This window comes from Lepisma saccharinum, chromosome 20 (genome assembly GCF_977018435.1).
Source record: "Lepisma saccharinum chromosome 20, izLepSacc3.1, whole genome shotgun sequence".
NCBI lineage: Eukaryota > Metazoa > Arthropoda > Insecta > Zygentoma > Lepismatidae > Lepisma > Lepisma saccharinum.
This window is the reverse complement of record NC_139248.1, coordinates 16,720,236-16,742,531: the sequence shown is the minus strand read 5'-3', so window position 1 is coordinate 16,742,531 and position 22,296 is coordinate 16,720,236. Positions and strand designations below refer to the sequence as shown.

The following is a 22,296-nucleotide window of genomic DNA, read 5'->3' as shown; positions in this document are numbered from 1 at the left end:
AGTGCCCCCACCCCTCTGACACCTAAAATTACACTAGGAGGCACTTTATGCTGCCCTTGTTAATCTAGCTCCTTGAAAGTCATCTTTAGCTCTATTAATGTTGAAATTGAGCTCCTTTATGCACATCAGGTTTGGCAACACTGCCAGGATGGCCGTCGGAGGCAAAGAGAAATGCATTATGCTTATGGGACCATTCTTTTATTCGTTGTCTCGGGAATGTGGAACATCTAATGATGTAGAAAAATACATGGGCGGAAAAATGATACGTTGAACTATGTCATAGTAGTAGGAAGAGTCAAAAGTCCCATATGATTAGCCGTAACTTGAAGTTGATTTCCCATAAGGAATGCATGGGATTCTGTAAATACTTATTAATCATATTTTTCAAACATCGTGTCTAGCTTACTAATCAACTTGAAAAACAGTTTCCACCTACAACATGGAGAGAAATTCATACTCTCTTGCATACTAATCTCTTTTTTAAATAGCAGTGCCCAATCCGACGATATTAAAATAAATGCACAACTGGTGCGTAATTGTCCCTCTTCGCCTTAATTAATGCAATTAGTTGCAACCTCAGTGGCCAAGTGCATTAAGTGGCCGACTTCTGGACTCACCACCAAAGTTCCTGGGTTCGAATCCCAGCCTAGGTATGGTGTTCATCAATTTAATCTAATCATGACTCATCCTCATCATCAAGATTAGCCAAAAGTGGCATAAATGCAACAATAACACAAATGCAAGCACAATAACAACACGAATTGTGGTATGTTCTGGCTGTAGATGATGAAGGTACTCTCTCACGGTATCAACCAGGTGAATTGTGGATAGCATTTAAGAGCTAATATTAGCTCAGTCCCAGAAGATGTTAGTTCTTGAAACCTCTGAAGACTATTCAGAAATCATCTGCTTCATATCCTGACAATCTGTAAGGGTTGAGATAATTCCAAGGGTACACATTGCATGTAGAGAATCTTTCACTTGATATGTCAAATGATTAAAAAGAGTGTAAGAGTCCCACATTGAAACCCTGGCTGAATTAAAGTATTCCTTCACTTTACAGTTAAGAGAATTCACCTACTTTGCCTGACGTTATTTCTAATATAGTAAGTTTTGCAGTGCTTGTGCAAAGTGTTTTAGCATATAACTAATTGTTATGTCATATGTTCCTTTTTTCTTGTACAGTGCAAAAATACTAAATTGTTCCACATAACAAGCATCAATATTAATTCTGTTCTTATCACTGAAGCATGTATGCTATAATTGTCATTCTCTCTTGAGTACTCTAATAGTGCTGTGTCAAATAATATATTTCGTCATTAACACAAGCTTATTAAATGATTTCACAAGTGAAATTTTAGCTTGGTGTGATAGGAAGATTTCACCCTGCAACAATAAGCAGTATGTGTCATGTGTCACTTGAGGATTTCACCAATCAAATGCAGACTTGGGCAGTGCTGCTGTTGATTGGTCCATTTCAAATTTGTTTTGCAGGGTGACACGTCTCTTGCACCTGGACTCGGAGCCAGGAACTTGTGTGTTTTCGATTCTTCCTTCTTCCATTCACCCCTATCATCACAATTAGCCAAAAGTGACAGAAAAGCAATGTAATTATAGACTAAATTAAATCTGATCAAAATGCATCTCACTTAAGGATGTAACTTTCCAATTTTGACCTTGACTTTCTTCGCAAATTTTCTTGGGATATTGCCATGGCATGTGTTGGTCTACACCACTCCTAATTTGTAAATATTTCAGTAGCAATTGTAGCAATGTTATTGTACACTATATGCTACATTGCCTGATTTTTAGTAACATCACTCCATACTTTTATGTTCATGGTTATGAATTGATGAAAGCATGTAGCTTTGCAAGATTGTCAGTAATGATCTTATTTAGGGCTGTGCCAATACAGATGTTGAATCAGCTGAATACTTTTCCTGGCATTTTGATCATTGCAGGTTCTTCAAAAATGTCTGAGATATCTTTGCATATTCTAATTATTCTGAGCCCGACCCTGTGGCCGAGTGGTTAGCACATCGCACTGCGATGCCAAGGGTCCCGGGTTCGAATCCCGGTCAGGCTTGGTTGTTTGTGAATTTCCATTCATCAATTTCATCATTTCATCACTCATTCCCATCTTCGCAAATTAGCCAAGAGGCACAAAACACGAAGTAAAATAAACTAAATCAATCAATCAATCAATCTAATTATTCTGAAAGTTGTGCAAAATTCGAGGCTTCCATTGATTTTGTACCAATATTGTATGAAGAAGCTGTATTTTGTGATTGCGTAACAGGCATATTTATATTTTGATGTAATTTTTAATTAATTTAAAGCAAAACTCTGGTTAATTGATGCTTATTGGAGTGGAATACGCACCTACTAATATTAACCAATACTTTTTAACAATGTTTAATTGTTACAAGTTTCAAACATCGGTGTCAAGTATCGGTTTGGGTATCTGTTCAAAATCATGTCAGCTCAGCCCTAATATTATTTTTCGAAAATAAAGGAGAGGGGGGGGCAAGGGGTTGAGAAAGAGATTTGCAACCTGACTTCAAGCACTGACACAGATATGCCTGCTTAAAGCCAGGCACTGACACACATATGAGAGAGAGAATTACAAAATAATAGCTTGTAATGACTGTATTAGCACAGAGTAATTTTACTAGGCCTATTTGTGTTGTCTAATGTGTTTGCTTGAAATAATGAATCTGTAAATAACAAGCCGCTTTATTTCCAGGGACTAAAACGATCAGTTACTACTCTAAGAGGTGGTACATTAGGGTATGCTGAAATTGTAGCTGTGAAGGTGAGCTGTGTGCTAAGAAAACCATGCAATCCCCCTCGAAAGTCCTGTATACTAACCTGCACTAATTACTTATTTTTTTGTTCCAGTGTGTTTACTTTGAATCCCCCTTTTTTATGTCTTTTGTTTAATTGTTCATCTTATGTGTTTTTAAAGAGAATGTTCAATTTTTATATTTTAGTGTAGAGAGTAGCTGTTTGTCAATTTTGCTTACAGTTTGCAACAATGTAACATGTACATGTACTAACATCCTGCAACACTAAAATAAATTAACATTTAAAACAATAACGTCTAATGCTTCAAATGCTGCTGCTATAAACATAAATTATATAAACTGTTATATTGACGTTGATTAAAGTAGTTTCCTTCAACATACAGACTTCATTAAGATTAACTTCTTAATGAATACATTTTAAAAATATATTCATTAAGATTCTTTCACAGTAAATATTTACAGAGGTGCAAAATAATTCTTATAATTGTTTTCAGGTGTTGAAACATTGTAAGAAGTGATACTTTTTCTTGAAGGCTACAAGAGGTCAAACTTCAAAATTTAATAACACAGTTATCTTAGTTGTTGCAAGTACATACGTAGTTTGACTTGATAGCTCAGTCTGCAGAGCATTGGTACTGAAGTACAGGAGTTTAGGTTCAAACCCTGATTCACTAACCTTTTCAGTGATTATAATTAGGAATGGCCTCACCTAAATGTGCCTTCATGGCACGGTGCTATATGGAACTTTACCTTGTTTTTACCTCCTTTGAAATTTTAACCATTGCTGGTAAAGCACTAACATACAATTTACTGATATTGATAACCATTCCATGAAAACCCTCCACACGTACCCCTCTGGTATGCCAGGAAGAGAAACACTCTCTGATTGCATCACCCATTCTGCCTCTACAAATGGTAGTTTTGTTGTATTATCAAATTCACCACATCATCACTCATCCTCATTGTTGCAATTAGCCAAAAGTGGCAGAGAAGCAACATAAAATAATCTAATTCAATCAATGTAGGTGAAGCATAGTGTATATTGGGTCTTGTACCTTATCACTGTGTGTATACAGGGTGAGCCAAAAGTCTCCATACAAATGGTGAACACAAGTATCAGTCACTCTGCAGCAGATGCACTACAATATACTAGGGTGATTTAAAAAGTAAGTTACACTCGACCCGTGTTCCTGTACTAAGAGAGATAAAATAATCGCGCTTGGTGGCAACACTGTCTGGAATGTTTTCTTCACACACCAGAAGCAGCTGTGCTTCAGCTGGTTTAGTATGTGAGTAGTCACAGTGTGAGTATGGCACGTCGTATTGAGGTGGTATCCAACATTGAGGTGCGCTCCATTGTCCAATTTTTGTGGGCACAAAGGCATAATCGGAGTGAAGTCCATCACCAAATTGTCGAGGTGTATGGTAAGGGTAAAAACACAGTGAAGCACATCCCTCATCGCTAATTGCCTGAAACTCGCAGGGACAAGTTTCCGGCAATTCAAAACCATGGAGTCAAATAAGGAAAAACATGGTGGAGCCCTGTGAGAGGTTCCCAAGATCAAACACAGTTTGATCTTGGGTCTCTTGTTTCAAGTGGAAGGTCCTGTGATTGGTCCACTTCTCCCCTTCGTGGAAGACACCCTTCTCATTTTCCCAGTTTCTTTTGACAGAGTTCCACTCAACGGAAAGAATGGGGAAAAGTTTGAGTGGGAGAGGCTTGTTCGAGGTGCCTGTCCGACATCTGGTTCATTCATTATATCCTGACATTTTTATGGCTTGACCAGGCTCCGTTCGATTAGCAAGGGTGCTTGTGCCCCACTGTGTTTTTACCCTTAGAATGCGATGTCATGCCCCGTGACCACAAAATGGTGCCAGATGTTCAAAGAGGGATGATCAAACATGAACGACGAACCACGTGTCGGACCGCCTGCAACACTATTGACAACGTGGAGCGTGTGAATGCAATCATTGTTGCTAACTGCTACGTGAAAATTAAAGAAATTGGAAGTGAACTGAACATATCCTATGGTAGTGCATCTATGCTGATTCGTGATCAGATGGGTCATCAGAAACTATGCTCTCGCTGGGTGCCACGCTTATTAACTGACGGGCACAAAAATCAACGTTTTGATGCTGCGCTATCATTTCTTCGGTGTTATTCCACGGATGCTCCGCAGTTTCTGAGCAAAATCATCACAGGAGATGAATCCTGGGTGCACCAATACACTCCCGAGACAAAAAGGGCATCCGTGGAATGGAGACACAAGGATTCGTCACCACCAAGAAAAGCCAAAATCTGTCCAGCGGTTCGAAAGATCATGCTGATGATCTTCTTCGATTCTGGAGCCATTGTTTACAGTAAGTTTGTGCCCCGAGGAACAACAATCAATGCCGCAACATACTGTGAGACTTTAAAGAAGCTGAGAAAAGTCATTAAAGATCGAAGGCCCTGAAGATTGAGTGATGGGGTTGTTCTTCTTCACGACAACGTTAACCCCCCATACAGCTAGTGTCACACAGGATTTACTGCAGAAATTCAAATATGAAGTGTGGTCTCACCCTCCCTATAGCCTCGATTTGGCACCCTGTGACTATCACATTTTCGGTCCTCTCGAACAAGACCTAGGGGGTCAGCATTTTGCGTCAGATCAGGAAGTGCAGGAAGCAGTCTCAAAGTAGTTCAAATAAATTGGACGGAATTTTTACACACAAGGAATCGAAAAACTGGTCACACGATACGAAAAGTGCTTGGAACACCTAGGTGACTATGTCGATTAAAGTTAAATGTTCATGCGTTTTCGTCCAATATCTTTTTCTTTCTAATGTGTTTTGTTTTTTACAAGGGGGGGGATGTAACTTACTTTTTGGTATAAAGGTGTGACCTTGGCTGGAAGCATCCTAAAGTCAACCTCGCTTCCACATAGTACATCCTGTAACTACAACGTTGCAGGCAACTGAGGCTCTGGTGCCTAGACCTGCTGTTCTGTCTTTCATGTGTGTTTGTGTGCCTGTCCCTTTCGTCCATCTCGTCCTATCACCATTCATCATCATTATCGCGATAATCCAAAAGTGGCAGAAAAGTGATGTAAAATAACCTAATTCAACCAATCAAACCAATGTATGATTGATGTGTGCTCCCTGCAAGTCATTGCAAAGTGACATGCGGTCCACTCACATTCAGATGGCCAACATCACAAATCTTCTTCTCGTAAACCAGGCCCATCTGGCGGTACAAGAGATAAAAATCCAGAGAGGGTGAGGTTTGGTGACCTCAGTGGCCACTCCACTGGGCCATGCCAGCCAAACCAATCACCAGGAAACTGATGGTCCAGCCATTGTTGCACCTGCTAGCAGCAGTGGGATGGTGATCCATCTTGCTGGAAAAACACAGGGAAGTATCCATTCTCATTCAAGATTGACATGCTGATCTGATCCTTCAACAGAACCATATCATCGGTCAAGTTTCAATCAATAAAGAAAGAACTAACAATCTTGTCACCACACTAGGATTTTCTCACCTTTCATTTTGCTCTCACACATCCAATGTGGATTTGAATCACTCCAGCATGTCATTTCTGGGGCCTCCTCGATGGAGCAGTGGTAATCAAGGGGTCCCTGGTTTGATAACCAATGGAACACATAGTGGTTCAGATCCTACTATAAAATGTAGGTCCAGTCCCGATTAGCCTTACTGTGCATAAAGTGGACTTAAAAACACCAACTCAATCAATCAAGCACTTCATTTCTGTCTTAACTTTTTAGCACAGAAATTTCCTTAATTTGAGAAGATAATGATAACGGCAAACCCTGGGACATTTCTGCACATGTTCAAGAAAGAAGAAAAAAATCCCATCACCATTTGTATGGAGGATTTGGCCTAACCTGTATAGTCTACCCTAAAGGTAGTTAGTACCTTTCTCAAGACTTAATTTCATTTCGAGATTGAGCTATAGTTTCACTGTAAACATTTTTTTATATTATGGTGTGGAACTACTTGGGAATTCAGTAAATACTGGAATAGAAATTGTTTAACCTATTGAAAATTTTACTGCATTGAAAGAGTCTTAATTTGTTACAGGATTACTCATTCTGTCAATATCGTATCAGTGTTACTGCCAATATTTTGCACATACCCATGGACATATACGCTCAGTATCAAAATATGGGACATATATACCTGTTGCTTCCCACACAAATATATCTGCATGTATGCTCAGTAAATGAAAGTTTTGGAATTTGATACAACAAGTTATTGATTACATGTTTGTGTGTGTGTGTAAAGTAAAAACGGAGCATCCATGATTTGTCAGTTCTGGACCAAAATAAGAAGTTTACATAAGACAACAATTATTACGTTTCCTCTACACTATTAGCATAGCATTTGTTTATGTTACAAGTAACAAGTTTTCTTTTTTAGTCATTTTTTTTTAGGATAGAGTGCCTGTTTATCAGCTGTAATTAACACAATATAACAACTTCTAATTAATGAATAGAACTAACAACTAATCCATAGTTACTAATCATTCTAGGGCCTCCAAGCACTGGGGCACAATGTCTCTGCTCAAAGCATATTAATGCTTAAAGTAAGTGTTCGCAAGCTAATGTAAGTGGAATGAAATATGTAAGCTGTGATGAAAACTTCGCTTAGGTTAATAAGATATGAATCTTACCAATTCTTCTACTCTCTGCTGAAGTTTGAAAGACTTCAACTTTCTGGAACTATAGTCTTCCTTACTGCACAAGCTTTCTTTAAAAACCTACGAAGTTCATGCATCCTGTATATAAAATTACCTTCTTGGCACCGTAGAGGAAAATGTAACCTTGTAAATCGGGATGGCCAAGTATATTACATTGTTTGATGAAAGAAATGTACACTTAATAAGAATAAGGATTGAAGTACTGCACTCGCAGTGATTGGAAGCTGCCCATCACTCCAGATACCAATGTTGCCGAGTCAAGTAAGGAGGGTGACCCACAATTTTGCACAATTTTTTCCAACTGTTTTCTGCAATGATTTATTGTTAAGAAAGTTTATTCACACTCTTGGAACACATAGGGAAGGGGGTAATGTTTGTGATTGTATCCAGGGGAATGGTTGCTTTATCAATGTCCCCCCCAAGAGTACTTGATTGGTTACAAGCCATGCTACATTGTTGGATGGTCCCTGAAAATACAGTTAGGCTAGCCACACACCAGATTCACATGACATGATGGAACACAATGCGATGCAATGCAACACTATGAGACACAACATGACACAGCACGATGAGTCATTTTTGTTTGTTAGTAAAATCTGATTGTAGATTTCGTTCATGTACACAGTAGGTTGGGAAGTTGGTAATGATGCATTATAACTGTTTACAGCAGACTCAATGGATCAATGTGTAAGATGTGTATGTAGAATTAATGTATCATTTTATATGTTTTGTATTGGATCTACATATGTGTTCCTGCTACTCCCCTTGCACAGGGGCTTCTCAAATAGGATTCCCCCCCCCCCATTTCTGGTCTGTAATTAGAGGTCTTTGGCTGAAGAGAATGAATTTGTGCATGCACAGATCATTTTGTCGCAAACCGCTCCCACTACACATGAAACCAAATTCCATTGACCTTCATTATTTTGTCACAATACGTCACAATGAGTCAAATGTTTCGTCTGGTGTGTGGCTGTTAACTAAGTAACGTTAAACCTTCACTGAGATAGTTTGTGACAAGAATGGCAGAGGGGGGATGGGCTAATGCCCTTCTGACCCCTCCCCCAGCAAACATGAAGGATTGGATAAGTAAATTCCATTTAGCCCAATTACTATTATTTGTATGGTACTCAGCATTACATGAATGCCGCTGCCTCCTCTTTTTTTTCTGTCATCACTGCATCTGTAGAGTTCCCAAAATGCCAATGATTGCTTTCACAGAGTCCAATATATCCTGTAAATTATGCAAAATGTGCAGTTTTCCTCAATTTTGTTTCAAAATTGTGTCGCATAAGTGCACTTTGTTAAGAAGTGGTTAAATGAATCACAGTCTTACTGTGTTTGCTGGAGAATGTTTGCACTTTAACTGTGATGCACAGAATGAAATTACCAGTGGAATGCTCAGAGACCTGGAAATCTACTGCACTATGAACATAATTGTGCAAGAGATAATTCTATGATATTATTTCCCTGACTTAATGTAGACTCCTTTCACAGTGGAATATATGGCTTTTTAATACCAGAAGTAACATACAAGTTCAACGTAGTGTACGTGTGGGTCTTAACATCGCACCTTAAAATGGGTAACGTTATTTCTTTGAGAGATATGAAGATTCATAACTATAGTTAACACTTTTTACAGTGAATCTTTGATTTTTATCAACAAGGGAGATATTGCAATTAAGAAACACTTGCTAAACACAAGATTAGCATTTATAATTATGCACTGGAGATTTATGAACATGTAATGTGTCCATTTCATGGAATTAAATTTCCTTTTCCATCTTTTGCATGCATGTAAAACAGCATGGTAATAAATTAACTTCTGTTGCATGCATTTTTTTAGGTGCTTTCATGGTATGATCTATACCCATGGGATAAAAATTCTTTACATTAACTTTATAACTGAATCCTTCGTGTGTTCTAACACTATTAATTTGTGCATTAATATTTGCATGTTACTGATACCAATACAGGAGCATTTGTACATGCTAAAGTTGAATTATGTGAATAAATTATAGCTGCAGTATATTAAAATGGTTTGGGTTTGTCATGATATGGCAGTGTTCATTTTGTGAACTTTGATTTGTTTATTGTTGTGTGAGAACCAGAGGAACCTATCTCCAAAAAATGCATTGTTCGAGCTATCTTCTTCTTAGCAGTAAAGTGAAGTCATGTGTCTTCAATTTACAATTTTTTTTTTGAGATACGTCGATCTGAATTTAAATAGAGCTTTTCAAATTGAGTAGATACATTAAAAATTGAGCACCTCATTTTTGGATTCCTCTGGTTCTCACACGATGATATAAAAACGATGTTCCTTTTGTTGTATACCAAAGAAGGAACAAATTTTTATGTATACAAATCACAGTTCACAAAAACTAAAACTCTTTTTTATATCTTGCATCATACTAATTATTAAGAATGTGACCAATAAAGACTAAATATCTTATTCCACTGAGTAACGTTCAACCATGTGCATGTGACAAGTACAATGCTCTTTGAATGCAAATTAACAGTTACAGCATTTCTTAGATTTAAATCAGTGTTTCTTAGATTCAATAGGAAAACAGAAAAAAATAGTTATGAACATGCATATAGTAACTAAAATGTTATTACAATATCTACTTGCAATTTTTCAATTGGAAAGTCAAATAAAAGCAGTTAATTGTTTGTTTTTACGTTTCTTATTATTCAAATCATTTACATGCAACAGTGGAACCTCGATTTTACGTTTTTTAAGGTACTGAGGTGAATAAACATAAAAATGCAGAAAAATGTAAAATGAAGGAAAATTTTCTAGCATGGTGTTCTATCTGGACCATGAGAATTTAATGTATAATGCAGGAAAATGTAAAATGTAGGAATGAAAAATCAATGTTCCACTGTATTTGTTATTGTTTGTGTTATTAATTTATGTCAACACTACTAACATGAGAGTGGTAGCATTATATTAATTTGTTTTTATTATCAGAAAGAATAGTGGCAGGACCGTATGGTTTTCCAAATGTCATGACAACAATACAAAACGTTTCTGTAGGTTTCTGTGTAGATTAGTATTCACCAATGGCATCAAGAAATTGATGCATCATTGGGACTGTTGCCGTAATGCTGGTGAAATTTATGCAGGTAGAATATCCACATTGCTTCACTAGTCATCAATATTGGCAACAGAAACTCTCAGACGGAAGACGGAAGTCACAAAAGATGTCAAAATTGGCACCAAAATTTACTGCAAGCACTAGATATAACAAATTCAATAACCCTGGCAAATTACTTTTGTCAAAAACACTGTGCAGCAAATGACAACATTTTAATAGTTGGTAGGTATATTGCAGTTAACATTCTTCCAAGTTTTTCTGTGAATTCTATGTCCTGAATGTTTCTAAAAATGTTCCTGAATTGAGAAAATATTCTTTCCACTTTGCATGATGTAGCACAATGTATACACCGTGCCATAGCACAAAGTGATAAATAGATGGACATGACAAGAAGGGGGGTGGGGGTGGGGGATCCAATCAGAATTTAGAGTATTCAGCCAATTTTTCTTGATTTTCCCATTTTAGGCACTCACATAGGAACTTGTAACTGAAATATTGTCACTGAAATAGGCAAAAACAGGCATTACAAAACTCGTGTGTTTCTTTTAGAGATGGCCCTAAACAGATTTTAAACTTAAAAGGATACAAAAGATGCATTTTAGGGCAAATCTTCAGCATAGTTATTGGGAAAATCAGAATCTGATCACAGTAAATAGAAATTCAACTGACTTCTCATCATTTTCCCAATGTAGGCACTCAAAAAATCAGCTTTGAAATAAGCAAAAACAGGCATTTAGAAAACACGTTTCAGAGATGGCTAGAGAACAAAAAAGGTATTTTGTGCAAATTTTTAATATAGTCATCATATGAAAGATCTGTTTGAATAACCAACATGTGTGTGTATATTTCACTTGAAAGCACTTACAACTGTGCTACATTTATGTGCAGAAAGATTCCAAATGATAAGCATGCACTTATTGGTTGATATATTATTGTTTATGCTACCATTCTTGCGTTAAGCATTTACTTGAAGTCGAGTGACACATACTTTAATATTTCAACTTTTTTTGTTTAGGGAGAGCCTGGGGAACCAGGGCCTCCAGGACCGCCTGGCCCTCAGGGAAAAGAAGGCCTTCCAGGTCACGATGGAAGGCAAGGGTTGCCAGGAGACACAGGGCCTGCAGGACCAGCTGGGCCTCAGGGTCCGATGGGACCACCGGGCCCTCAGGGTATGCCTGGTGCACCAGGGCCAAAGGTGAGTCAAGACTATTGCATAGTGTTATTTTCTGCTGCTTTACAGATTGAAGTCTCATGCTTCAAAATGCATTATTATGTTTATAAATATATTTCAGATATTAATATAATGTGTTTTTGTAGATTTTAAGAAGAATTTCAGCCTTAGAGTGCCAATTAGGAAACCTTAATTTCCATATTTTATTTTATGCATGGAGATGCAAGGTTTGTCTAAGATTTGATGCACCCGATTGTGGAAACACTCTTTACTCAAACCTTCTGTTATAAATTGAGGACACCCGGCTCCCGTGGTGTAGTGGTAAGCACATCACACTACAATGCCAGGGGTCCTCGGTTCGAATCCTAGCATGGATGTTTGTGAGTGTCCATTCATCAAGTTCATATGTCATCACGCATCCCCATCTTTGCAAATTAGCCAAAAGTGGCACAAAAAGTGAAGTAAAGTAAAGCATATCAATCAATAAATTGAGGACAATTGTGGCACAATTTACCCCCATTTTATGTGATCCAACAGAGATTGTGCTGGTAGTTTTGCTACTAGAATCAAACTTTAACTTCCCTATTGGACATTTATGTAACTAAAGTCTGTGGAACAATGAGGTGGTAGTAGCTTGGAGATATAGCACCAAACCTGACTTGCCTAACCTATTTACGTATGCACCTAATAGCAGAAATGAACTAAACATGTGAAGAGGTTAGGCAGGTTAAGTTTTATTTATTTCTGCTGTTAGATGCATATGTGAGTAGGTTACGCAGGTCAGGGTTGGTGCTTTTAGCATATTGTATCTCCAAGCTGCTATAGCTGTCACTAGCTGCTTGTTGTGGTGCAACTACCCACAGGTAGTTCCCCATTTGTTGAAGTTGGGTTATACCTGAAACTGGAAATCAACCCTGCATCTGTTTGTTCGTGATGATAAGGAAGCAGGCTTGCTTTCCCTGATTTGATGATATGCACTGTTAGATCTCAAACTTCCGAGAACACAATGGTTTGTAATATGAGAAAATATCTTCATATTACATATAACATTTAATTAATGTGATTAGACCTTCATTGGAAGATGTATACAGTGTCTGCATTGGTTAGGAAATATTTTGTCCTCTCTCTCTTGCAGTAACCAGAGATGAACTAAACATTTCTCATGTAGGCTAAAAAGGTTGGGCTAAAACTGCTTCATGATTGGCTAAATTCCCAACTAATAAATAGGATTCCTACAATGCAGAAATTCTGATGGCTGTACCAGTGTGATATTTTCCCAATATGAATGTGCAATTTACTGATTGTTTATACGTCGAATATAAAATTTTGGATATTTTATGAATATGTGTGATGCATTCATTTCTTTAAATTAATGTATGTGATCATGAGTCATATTCATTTTTGTTTTCTTGGAAAAAGAAACTTCATGTTTAAAAAAACTTATTTTGGCACAAGGCTGTACATAAACAATGCTTTTTTTTCTCATTAAAACCACACCAAAAAAATCAGTGAATTTATACAGGGTGTCCATAAAGGTGCTTTACAACTTAGATGTTACATAACACAACTTGTAATTGACATAAAGAAACATACCATGTCCCATTTGATTTACCAACGCATGAAGTTGGTTCCTATCTTTCTTTCATCACATTCATGTCTTTCTGCCCGCACTATTGTGTTTGCATATTTGAGATGCAGCATAATCGCATGCCTTATGGTCTGTGAATACATCTTAAAGCTTTTTGGACATGAAAGATGGAAGATATTTTCTCTGCATGTTGACCAGGCAACTTCGAGCTTTTGAGAACAATTGTCACTCCCATCTTCAGCGATTGAAGTGAAGATGAGGTTGTCACATTTTCATCTCAAAAGCTCCAAAATATTCCCACAATGACCTGGTTGACATCTGAACAATCTCTCTTCATCTTATGGTTATTCCCATATGTTTTCTCAAAAGCCAACATATGCTAGAATTACACTCTGTATTGGGGTGCCGAAATTTTAACTATGAGGGTAGCACTTAGCGGAACAATGATATTAACAATGCTGATTTAATGCCACCTACTTTGACCCATTTCAGGGTGACAAAGGTGACACAGGACTTGATGGGCCTGAAGGCCATGTAGGGCTTCCTGGACCTCCAGGACCTTCAGTGAGCATAATTGATGTTTTTTTAGTACTAACATCAATCTAATATCACACTAACTTTGTCCGAACACCTGTTTGTATCACTATTTGCACTACCATTGTTGTTTGGAAGTTAATAATTTTTCTTTCAGTGCATGAACATTGTAGGAAACATGAAGAAATAACAGTAGAGTAATGTTGTAGTATTTGCTGTTTATGCGAATGTAAGTATTACTTGTCTGTAGCAGATAAGTACAAAGTTAAACATCACATTACCTTGTACAAAATCGTGGAATATTATGCAATACAATTTTCACAATAATGAAAATATTTCAGAATATGCATGCGATGCACTTAACTTGTAGTTTCTAGTAAATCTGCTTAAGGTATTGATATGGTAAACCTGGTATGAGTATAACAAAATACGGAAGACTATGAACGATCTGTGGAATACAAAATTTATTTTGACTAGTGCATTCCACAATCTTAGTTTCATCTATTTATTATTTGTTGGTACCGAGAAGTGCAGAGCTTTTAGGATGTTGGTTTAATTAATCTGCTTATCGAGATGTGGCCAAAACTAGTCTTCAGATGATGTCTTGGGTTAAAGTTTCAGGACTTACAGTGTACAACATTTAGTTCAGTTTTGTCAAACTACCATAAAAATTTCCAGGCAATGAAGGATGAAGACATTGTCACCATCATCATCCAAATATGGTCTCGAGAACACTGAAAGGTTACAAGAAATAACGTTAGTGCATGAAGATGACAATCTACAAACAAAAGTTGGAAAATGAAAAAGGTGTATTAACAAATGGCTAAATTCGAGATTTTACTTTCAATATTTCGGAATTGTTTCTGGTTAATATATTTAACTCCTGAAAATCCTTAAGGAGTGGTTTCAAAATGTTGGAAGAAAGTTCTGAAATTTAACCACTCCTTTTTCATTTTTTTTTTTGTATTAACTTCAGTGATATGCAAACTTATAAGAAAGTGTAGGTGGGAATAATGTTAGCTTGCAAACTTCACAATAATTGAAGAGTCCCAAGGAACCTCTTCATTAGGACAGTATGGTGTTGACATTACCTTCTCACTGAGGGACTCCTCGATAGTGCAGTGGTAGTGTTTTTGCCTTGTAATCAAGGGGTCCTGGGTTCGATACCTGGTGGAGGCACATAGTGGTTCAAATCCCACTTTAAACAGTAGGTCCAGTCCCAATTAGCCTTACTGTGCATAAAGTGGACTTTAAACACCAAGTCAACCAACCAACCATTACCTTCTCACTAATATAACTATAGTGGAATCCCGATTTTCCATTCCCAGATTTAACATTTCCCCACATTATACAAGCTATCCTCGTGGTCCCAATAGCACAAACATTATAAAATTCTCGTGGATTTAAAACTTTTCCACATTTTAAGTTCTATCATCTTGGTAAGATATTCATTTGGTGGGCATGCACAGAGTGTTAGCCTATTATTCATTTTTCTGTGCACTTCTGCGATCTAAAACTGCACAGAAAAATTAATAGTGAGTTAACTCAAATAAATGAATGCTGAAAAATCATAAATTTGATGTTCTACTGAAGTTAGATACAAACATTTTGACAGAAACCTGGATTTGAGTACTGATCAAGCCTGCCTGCTTAAATATCTTCATAGCACTGTTGCTATCCTTGGTGGTGGAGTAGTTAGCATTGAGTGCTACTATGCTGGGGGTCCAAGGTTTGAATCCCAGCCTGGGTGTTCTTTGTGAGTGTCCCTTGAGTAATTTCATCATATTATCACTCGTCCGCATCTTCGCTATTAGCCAAAAGTGGCAGAAATTTCAGTACTGACATGTATTGTGTGGCTAAAGTTTAGCAGTAACATTTAATGTATGAATGAAGTTACATAATATATGAGAAAGTATTGGTTCATCTTATGTATTAGCATTCTAATGTGGGGAATTGAGGGAATATGTAATTTCTCTTTGTATTTTTTATTTCTCTGTAATTTTTTATATATTTTTTTCTTCCTTTTTTTTCAAAATTTTAATTATTTCATATTCAATTTTTTTGTAAACATGGTCAAGTGGAAGAAAAGGCTCCACAGCCTTAACTTCGCCATGTAAAAGAAGACGAAATAAATAAATAAATAAATAAACATTCTGAATTGTTATGGACTAGTTTCTCTCTAAGCACCTTTATGCTGACCTGTGGTGGAGTAGTTATGCTAGCTAAGATGCCAGAGGTCCTGTGTTTGAATCCTGGCCTGGGCATGTGTGTTCTCTGTGAAACATCTTCATCAATTTTATCATATCATCACTCATCCTCATCATGGCGATTATCCAAACGTGGCAGAAAAGCTGTTAAATCTAAACATCTTTTTTCACCCAGCTGATAGAGGAATTGTTGATGCAGATGTTTCTGTAGTTTGATTAAAAATAATGCATCGATAAAAGAAGTTTAGTTAGGGCACCTTCAAACCGCTGGCACAATTTGAATTTTTATGTTGTGTATTTGTAGCCAAAATATCTGACAAATTTCATTTCATAAGGCAGGTACTTACAGATAGAAGCTGAAGTAGACAAATTTGATAGGATGAAAGAGCATGCTTGATAATAATGGCATATTTAAAGGCAGCATAAAACCTGAAGTTTTCTGTTAAGTTTTGTAGCAAGCCCAATACAATCTGCTGAACATGAATAAGAATGCCATAATGAAGTTTGAGATGATTTGGTGTCGATTGAAGTTAAAAATAGTTTCAAAATATCACATACAAGGAAGGCAATACATTTAAGTAACATGTTTCTGAGTTAACCTTTAAAGCAAAATTTAAAATTAGCTTAATATTTTCTATCTGATGTAATAAATCAGATGATAATGAATAATCCCCATTTTAATATACATCATGTAATTTCAGATTTTTCTAAATCAGCAGCAGAATTTTTCTGCATAGTTTAGAGTCTTAAATCAGCATTAAGTTTCACACACACACTATTATACATAAATAGATTGTATGTAGTCATTGTTTTCCTACATGGATCTTAGTGTTGAAGTGAATTACAAATATGCTTTGTCCCATACTCTGCTCTGTATAACTAATTAGGTTTGGACATTCTTCCTCCTCATCCTTCCCCAATTATTGTTGCATTACAATGAAGGGAAAACTAGCAGCCATGGTTGCAAAATGTAACTGAATGTCTTATACTTTCATCCCTAACTAAATGTGTAAGTTCGCTAGTTCGCAGATCCTCGCATTATCCTGAAATTTTTAGGGCAGGAGCATCGACAATCAGGAATTAAACAGTGGGAAAATTTCCTTTCCTTTCCTTTGGGTAATCAGTTTACTTTGCAAACTTTAGTGTCAGAATTTAAGTCTACTTTATGTACAAGTGGGCTAATTGGGACTGGATTCACAGTTTTAAATGGGGTCTGAACCACTATGCACCTTCACCAGGTGTCAAACCTGGTAACCCTTGATTACAAGGTGATGATGTTACAATTACGCCATTGGGAGGCTTTTATTTCCTGTGTGTTCTATAAAAATGCAGAAATGTGTGTTTTTCATTTACATTAGTTTCGATACCTGACAGTTTGCTTCTGAATTACATTTGGCAAATAAGGTATCACTTCTGCTGCCTAAATATGAAAGTCTAGTTTCAAACCCTTGTACAAATGAGAAGAAGTCCATATCATCTTTTAGTTGCAACCTCTTCAAATGCAAAATTTCAATGCTTTTAACAGAATCCTGAGTTGATAAAAATACATTTCCTGCAATTACTTCAATCTATTTGAAGATGCGAATTGGTACCGAGTGTTGTGAAATTACAATTACAATCCCACCCCCTCTCAGGGTGACCAGATCAGAATCAGTTGTGTGTCACTGGTTGTAACCAAGGTACGATGAATATCTGGTTGTTCACCTATGTGAACTTTTATCATCATCAATTCATCCTGTTGAGGAATCGACCACGATTTGTTATTAAACCCTGTTGTAAAATGATTATAAATTTGTAGAATATTCGACACTTGTAAGTGTCCACCATGTCTTTTGAACTTTGCAAATGTGCCCATCTTGAATATATTTGGCATGAGAACGTCCTAAGAAACTATGACAAGATGTCATATTTATAGAATTAAAACCACTTATAATTTAAAGGCCGGGGGCTAAAGACCAGCTAAGTCAACGCTCATCAAACAAAAAAAAAAAAAGGAATTTTAATTGCAAAATGTTACTCAACGTGTAAAAAACATGTGCTTTGTGAATGGAAGGGTCAAATGTATAAAACTAATGAAAACCTCTTTCTAAAGTCCAGTACAGCATCAACATGGCACTGCCTTGCTTACGCCAGAAAATTGACTTATCTGGTTTCCCCCATTCAGTTGTAAACTTTTTTATTGTTTTTCTGAAAATCACCATTATATAATAATATGTATATTAATGTAGAGTTGAAGTAATTGCTTACATAGTTCCAAAACACTGTTCTTTAGCATTTCTCTTCCTTCTCTTTCAATATTTAGCAAGCTGTCTCTCTGCCTCATTGAATATTTTTGAGTTATGCCTTATAAGGAGGGCTGAGTCAATATCTATGCTAATGTCGATATTCACAATATCAGTTTTATTGGACCAGAAAGTATTATCCCAATATTTTTTCTAGAACATGGATATCTTGTACAAATGTTCACCTGTGAAATAATTCTAGAGGCAAAATGTCTGAAATCATATTAATTTATGTTAAATTTTTTTACCAAACTCATTTTTTTTAAAATCGTGTATTGATTCAGCCCAAATCATAACAGAAATCAAGCATGCTGCATGTGTTTCACATATTTACGTAAATGCTTTGTACGGCTTTATACATCACATGAAATGTTTAGTTCACTGATAGTAATTTTTGGACAGCACCAGATCCAAGACAAAACGATGATGCAAAGTTTATTTGTGCAGAAATGAGGTAAGTCATTGTATGCTTGTGCAATCTCTTTGAGCCTTTTTACAAATATAAATCTTAACATTTGTTCATAATATTTTGTGCTTGTTGCTCCTCGGTAGTGATATTAATGAATGTTTACAAGTGAAGAAATTATTTGCATATTGCTTATCTTTTGTATGTTCCTGTTGTTTTCTAACATGGTGCTTATCTCTCTCTCCCTGTCTACAAGGAAGAAAGAATGCTTCTGTTTTCTAGCTGATAAAATTTGTGTGAAAGATTATGAAAATTTTTACTTTGTTGATAAGTAATATACTTATGAGTGTGACTTAAATGGTGGATAATAATTTATAGATATGGTTTTATACAAGTTGCTGAAATGTCATGAATGCTTTTACTGAGTTGCATCTGTGAGAAAATGCTGTTAGGAAAAATATATACATGAGAAATAGCATTGCGTCAAACATGAGAATATGTTTCCTGCACAAATGATATTCTCGATTTTAATAATATTTTATTAGAATTTTATGTGGTAAACGCAATTAGTATTGATGTAAAGAAAAAACTCAACAGATTTCTTTTGGCAAAATTACAAAGTTACTTCATGTGTTGAAAAGTTACAAAGTTGAAAACATTAGAAATGCTCATTATGTGCTCCACTCATAAGTTAACGCATTCTGGGAATAAAATTCCTCCAAAACTCCTAGTAGCATCTCAGAGTAAATTTCTATAATACAGACCAAACACGGTATTTGCAAATGTCATTAGTATCACAGTGAAGAGATCCGGGAGTTCTTTGAAACTACATATACTGTACATTTGAAATATTTGGATCAGCTATTTCTATTATTGTGTTGTTGGTGCTTGATGCTCTTTACATCCGTCCTATTCCCAGTTTCCACACTCTTTGTTTCTTGTCATTTCAAAAGCAACTTCATGCCTTTGCTTCTCAGTAAGATTTCATTTTCATAAAATTAGTAATTACTCTATTGTCACCATCATTTATGTCACACCTCATGTAATGTGTATATGATGCTTTATTATTTGTCTAATTATGTAGCTATTGTTATAGACATTTCTTCTAGAACATGCCATGGATTATTTTCCCTCATTTCATGAAGATTTCTTGGTCTTCTGGTGAACACTTTACTCTTGCTCAACAAAATAAGTCACAAAAGTGTCAGATCTTGTGAGGACAAATCCCACGCAACGGGGCTTTATGGCTAGGAAAAATTGGCCTTGAGGTCAGTGATTGAAGTGGATGGGGATGCAGGGGTGGGTGGTTATCCCACAAGTAGCAAAAATTATGCAAAACATCATCCCATTGTCTCGATGTTAACATATAGGAGCATCCCCCCTGCCCCCCATCTATCTAACCCCAGGTCTCAAACATGCATCCACCAGCTACGGATTTGCACTTCAAGTACTGGCTGAGATAATACTTTCAAAGACCTAGTTTGAATGTCGCAAATTATCTTTTGTATGGTGTCATTATGTGAACCACATGACACTCAAAGTTTCACAATCGAAGAACCTATTCTGGTCCTTTTACTTTACCATTAGTGTCTTGGTCATGTTAATGAATAGATTACACAAAAATTCTCTGAAACTGAACTATCAATTGACTTTGAATAGAAATTGGAAGGGACAAAGTAGAAGGTGGTGACTTTTCAGAGCAAAGAAACTTTTTTCTCTACATTTTACAACATTCGTGTGGGATCTTCAGGGGTATAAAGATGAAGGAGTGGGATTTTATTAGATGGAAATACCACAACAATACTTCCAGCTATTTTGTGCATGGAATGGAACATTTTGCTAATGTGTGAGTTGCACATAAATATAATAAATGGCAATTTGTATTTTTAGCATAAGAATCTATAATAGAAAAATGATTTAGTTAGAGAACCCATTTTAGGAAGATATCCTCAAAGTGAGAGAGATAGTCAGAAATACTTATACATATTTGATTATTGTGCTTTGATATTAGTGAAATTAAATCACTTAAAGTAAAGAGAGTTACGCAAGATATCCTTGCTGCCATATTGACTTAAAACAATGTACAGTTTGCACAAATTTATGGTTTATTGTGCAGCGTATTTTCCCACCACAGTGAAAGTAATAGCTACTTTGTATTTACTTTGTATTGTTTCTTTGACAGTGCTGATGTCAACAATAAGAGCTGTGAACAAAAAAAAATGCTTGTTTTTTACAATTGTATTTAATTATTTGTGAAAATTCTTTGCAATTAGGGAACAACTGGAAAACATGGGTTACCTGGTTCTGTTGGACGGCCTGGGTTACCTGTAAGTTGCTGATATATCAAATCTTGTTGTTGTTGTTGTTTAGTAGTTGTCTCTACCTTTTGTGTCCATTGTCCGTGTTGTGGTGTTGGTGTTCCTGTTCCTGTCTAACTATTAGCTTGTTAAATTGTAGATTGTATGTTATGTCCTTGAACTGTTTGTATTGATTTAGTGAATGTTAATGATTACTTGCATAATTTTTCATGTTCATTTTGTCAGATTTTGTTGTATTAATTGAAAGAAAAGTATATAATATGACATAGATATATTGTAAATGCATATGTATATATAATGTAATGTAATTTATCTGAGTACAGGGTGTTTCACTTGCTCTCGATCCCTGATTTTTGCTTATAAAAATCAAACTATTGGTCATAATGTAATGAAATTTGCTACAGACATACTGTACCTTGGAAGCATAGTGGTATCATTGGAGATCGCACCACAGTCTCTCTAGTTCTTGTGTAAGCATACACATGCATCTGGGCGATTCTGCCGTTAAATGCCAATCATACGGACATGGGCTTTCAGTCTGAGTTCTTGGTCATTCTGTTGTGATGCACCTGATAGTTTTTGTTTGGGTTCAGTTGAAAGTTTGTACTTACAATCAGTGGTTCGTGATTACAGTACAGTATGAGTTGGTACTCAGTGGAACAACATATGAACTTACCCCACCATATTTCTTCCTGTGGGGCATGCTGAAAGTAAAAGTCTTATTGCAACAAGCCACAGCCTATCATGGAACTTCAAGACAGCATTCGGCGGGAAATTGACGCTGTGACTCCTGATGTGTTGGTGGCTATCTTCTGTAACATGGAGAGGCAGGCGTGTGCAGGCATGCTTGATGCTTGGGGCAAGCACTCCTAACAATCGGTGATGTCACCATGCTTTTCATACACCAAGTCATGTCCGTAGCAAATTTCATTACATTATGATCAATAGTTTGATTTTAATAAGTAAAAATCAGGGGCCGAGAGCGAGTGGAACACCCTTTATTAAACCATTCCAGAAGTATCAATGAGATTTTCTGTGCTGAATGGGAAAATACTCTTAACCAGTTTTCAATTTGAATTTCTAATTACTAATAGGAAAAGACTAATATGAATTACAGGTGGTGTGATTATTAACCCCTCCCCCAACAGAAAGAACCAGAACTGAGATCATCCATTCCAGGTTGAA

General features: G+C 36.4%; 1 protein-coding gene across 1 annotated transcript in view; it reads left to right on the top strand.

Moving 5' to 3' along the window:
- The window catches only part of LOC146003359 (uncharacterized), a 545,908-nt gene that overhangs the window by 431,181 nt on the left and 92,431 nt on the right, over positions 1 to 22,296 (top strand). The window contains exons 6-11 of the mRNA XM_083141638.1: positions 2,747 to 2,815; positions 7,340 to 7,393; positions 11,621 to 11,800; positions 13,857 to 13,928; positions 21,067 to 21,120; positions 21,844 to 21,970. Coding sequence (XP_082997764.1) covers positions 2,747 to 2,815; positions 7,340 to 7,393; positions 11,621 to 11,800; positions 13,857 to 13,928; positions 21,067 to 21,120; positions 21,844 to 21,970 — 556 coding nt within the window. The remainder of the gene's footprint in view (positions 1 to 2,746; positions 2,816 to 7,339; positions 7,394 to 11,620; positions 11,801 to 13,856; positions 13,929 to 21,066; positions 21,121 to 21,843; positions 21,971 to 22,296) is intronic.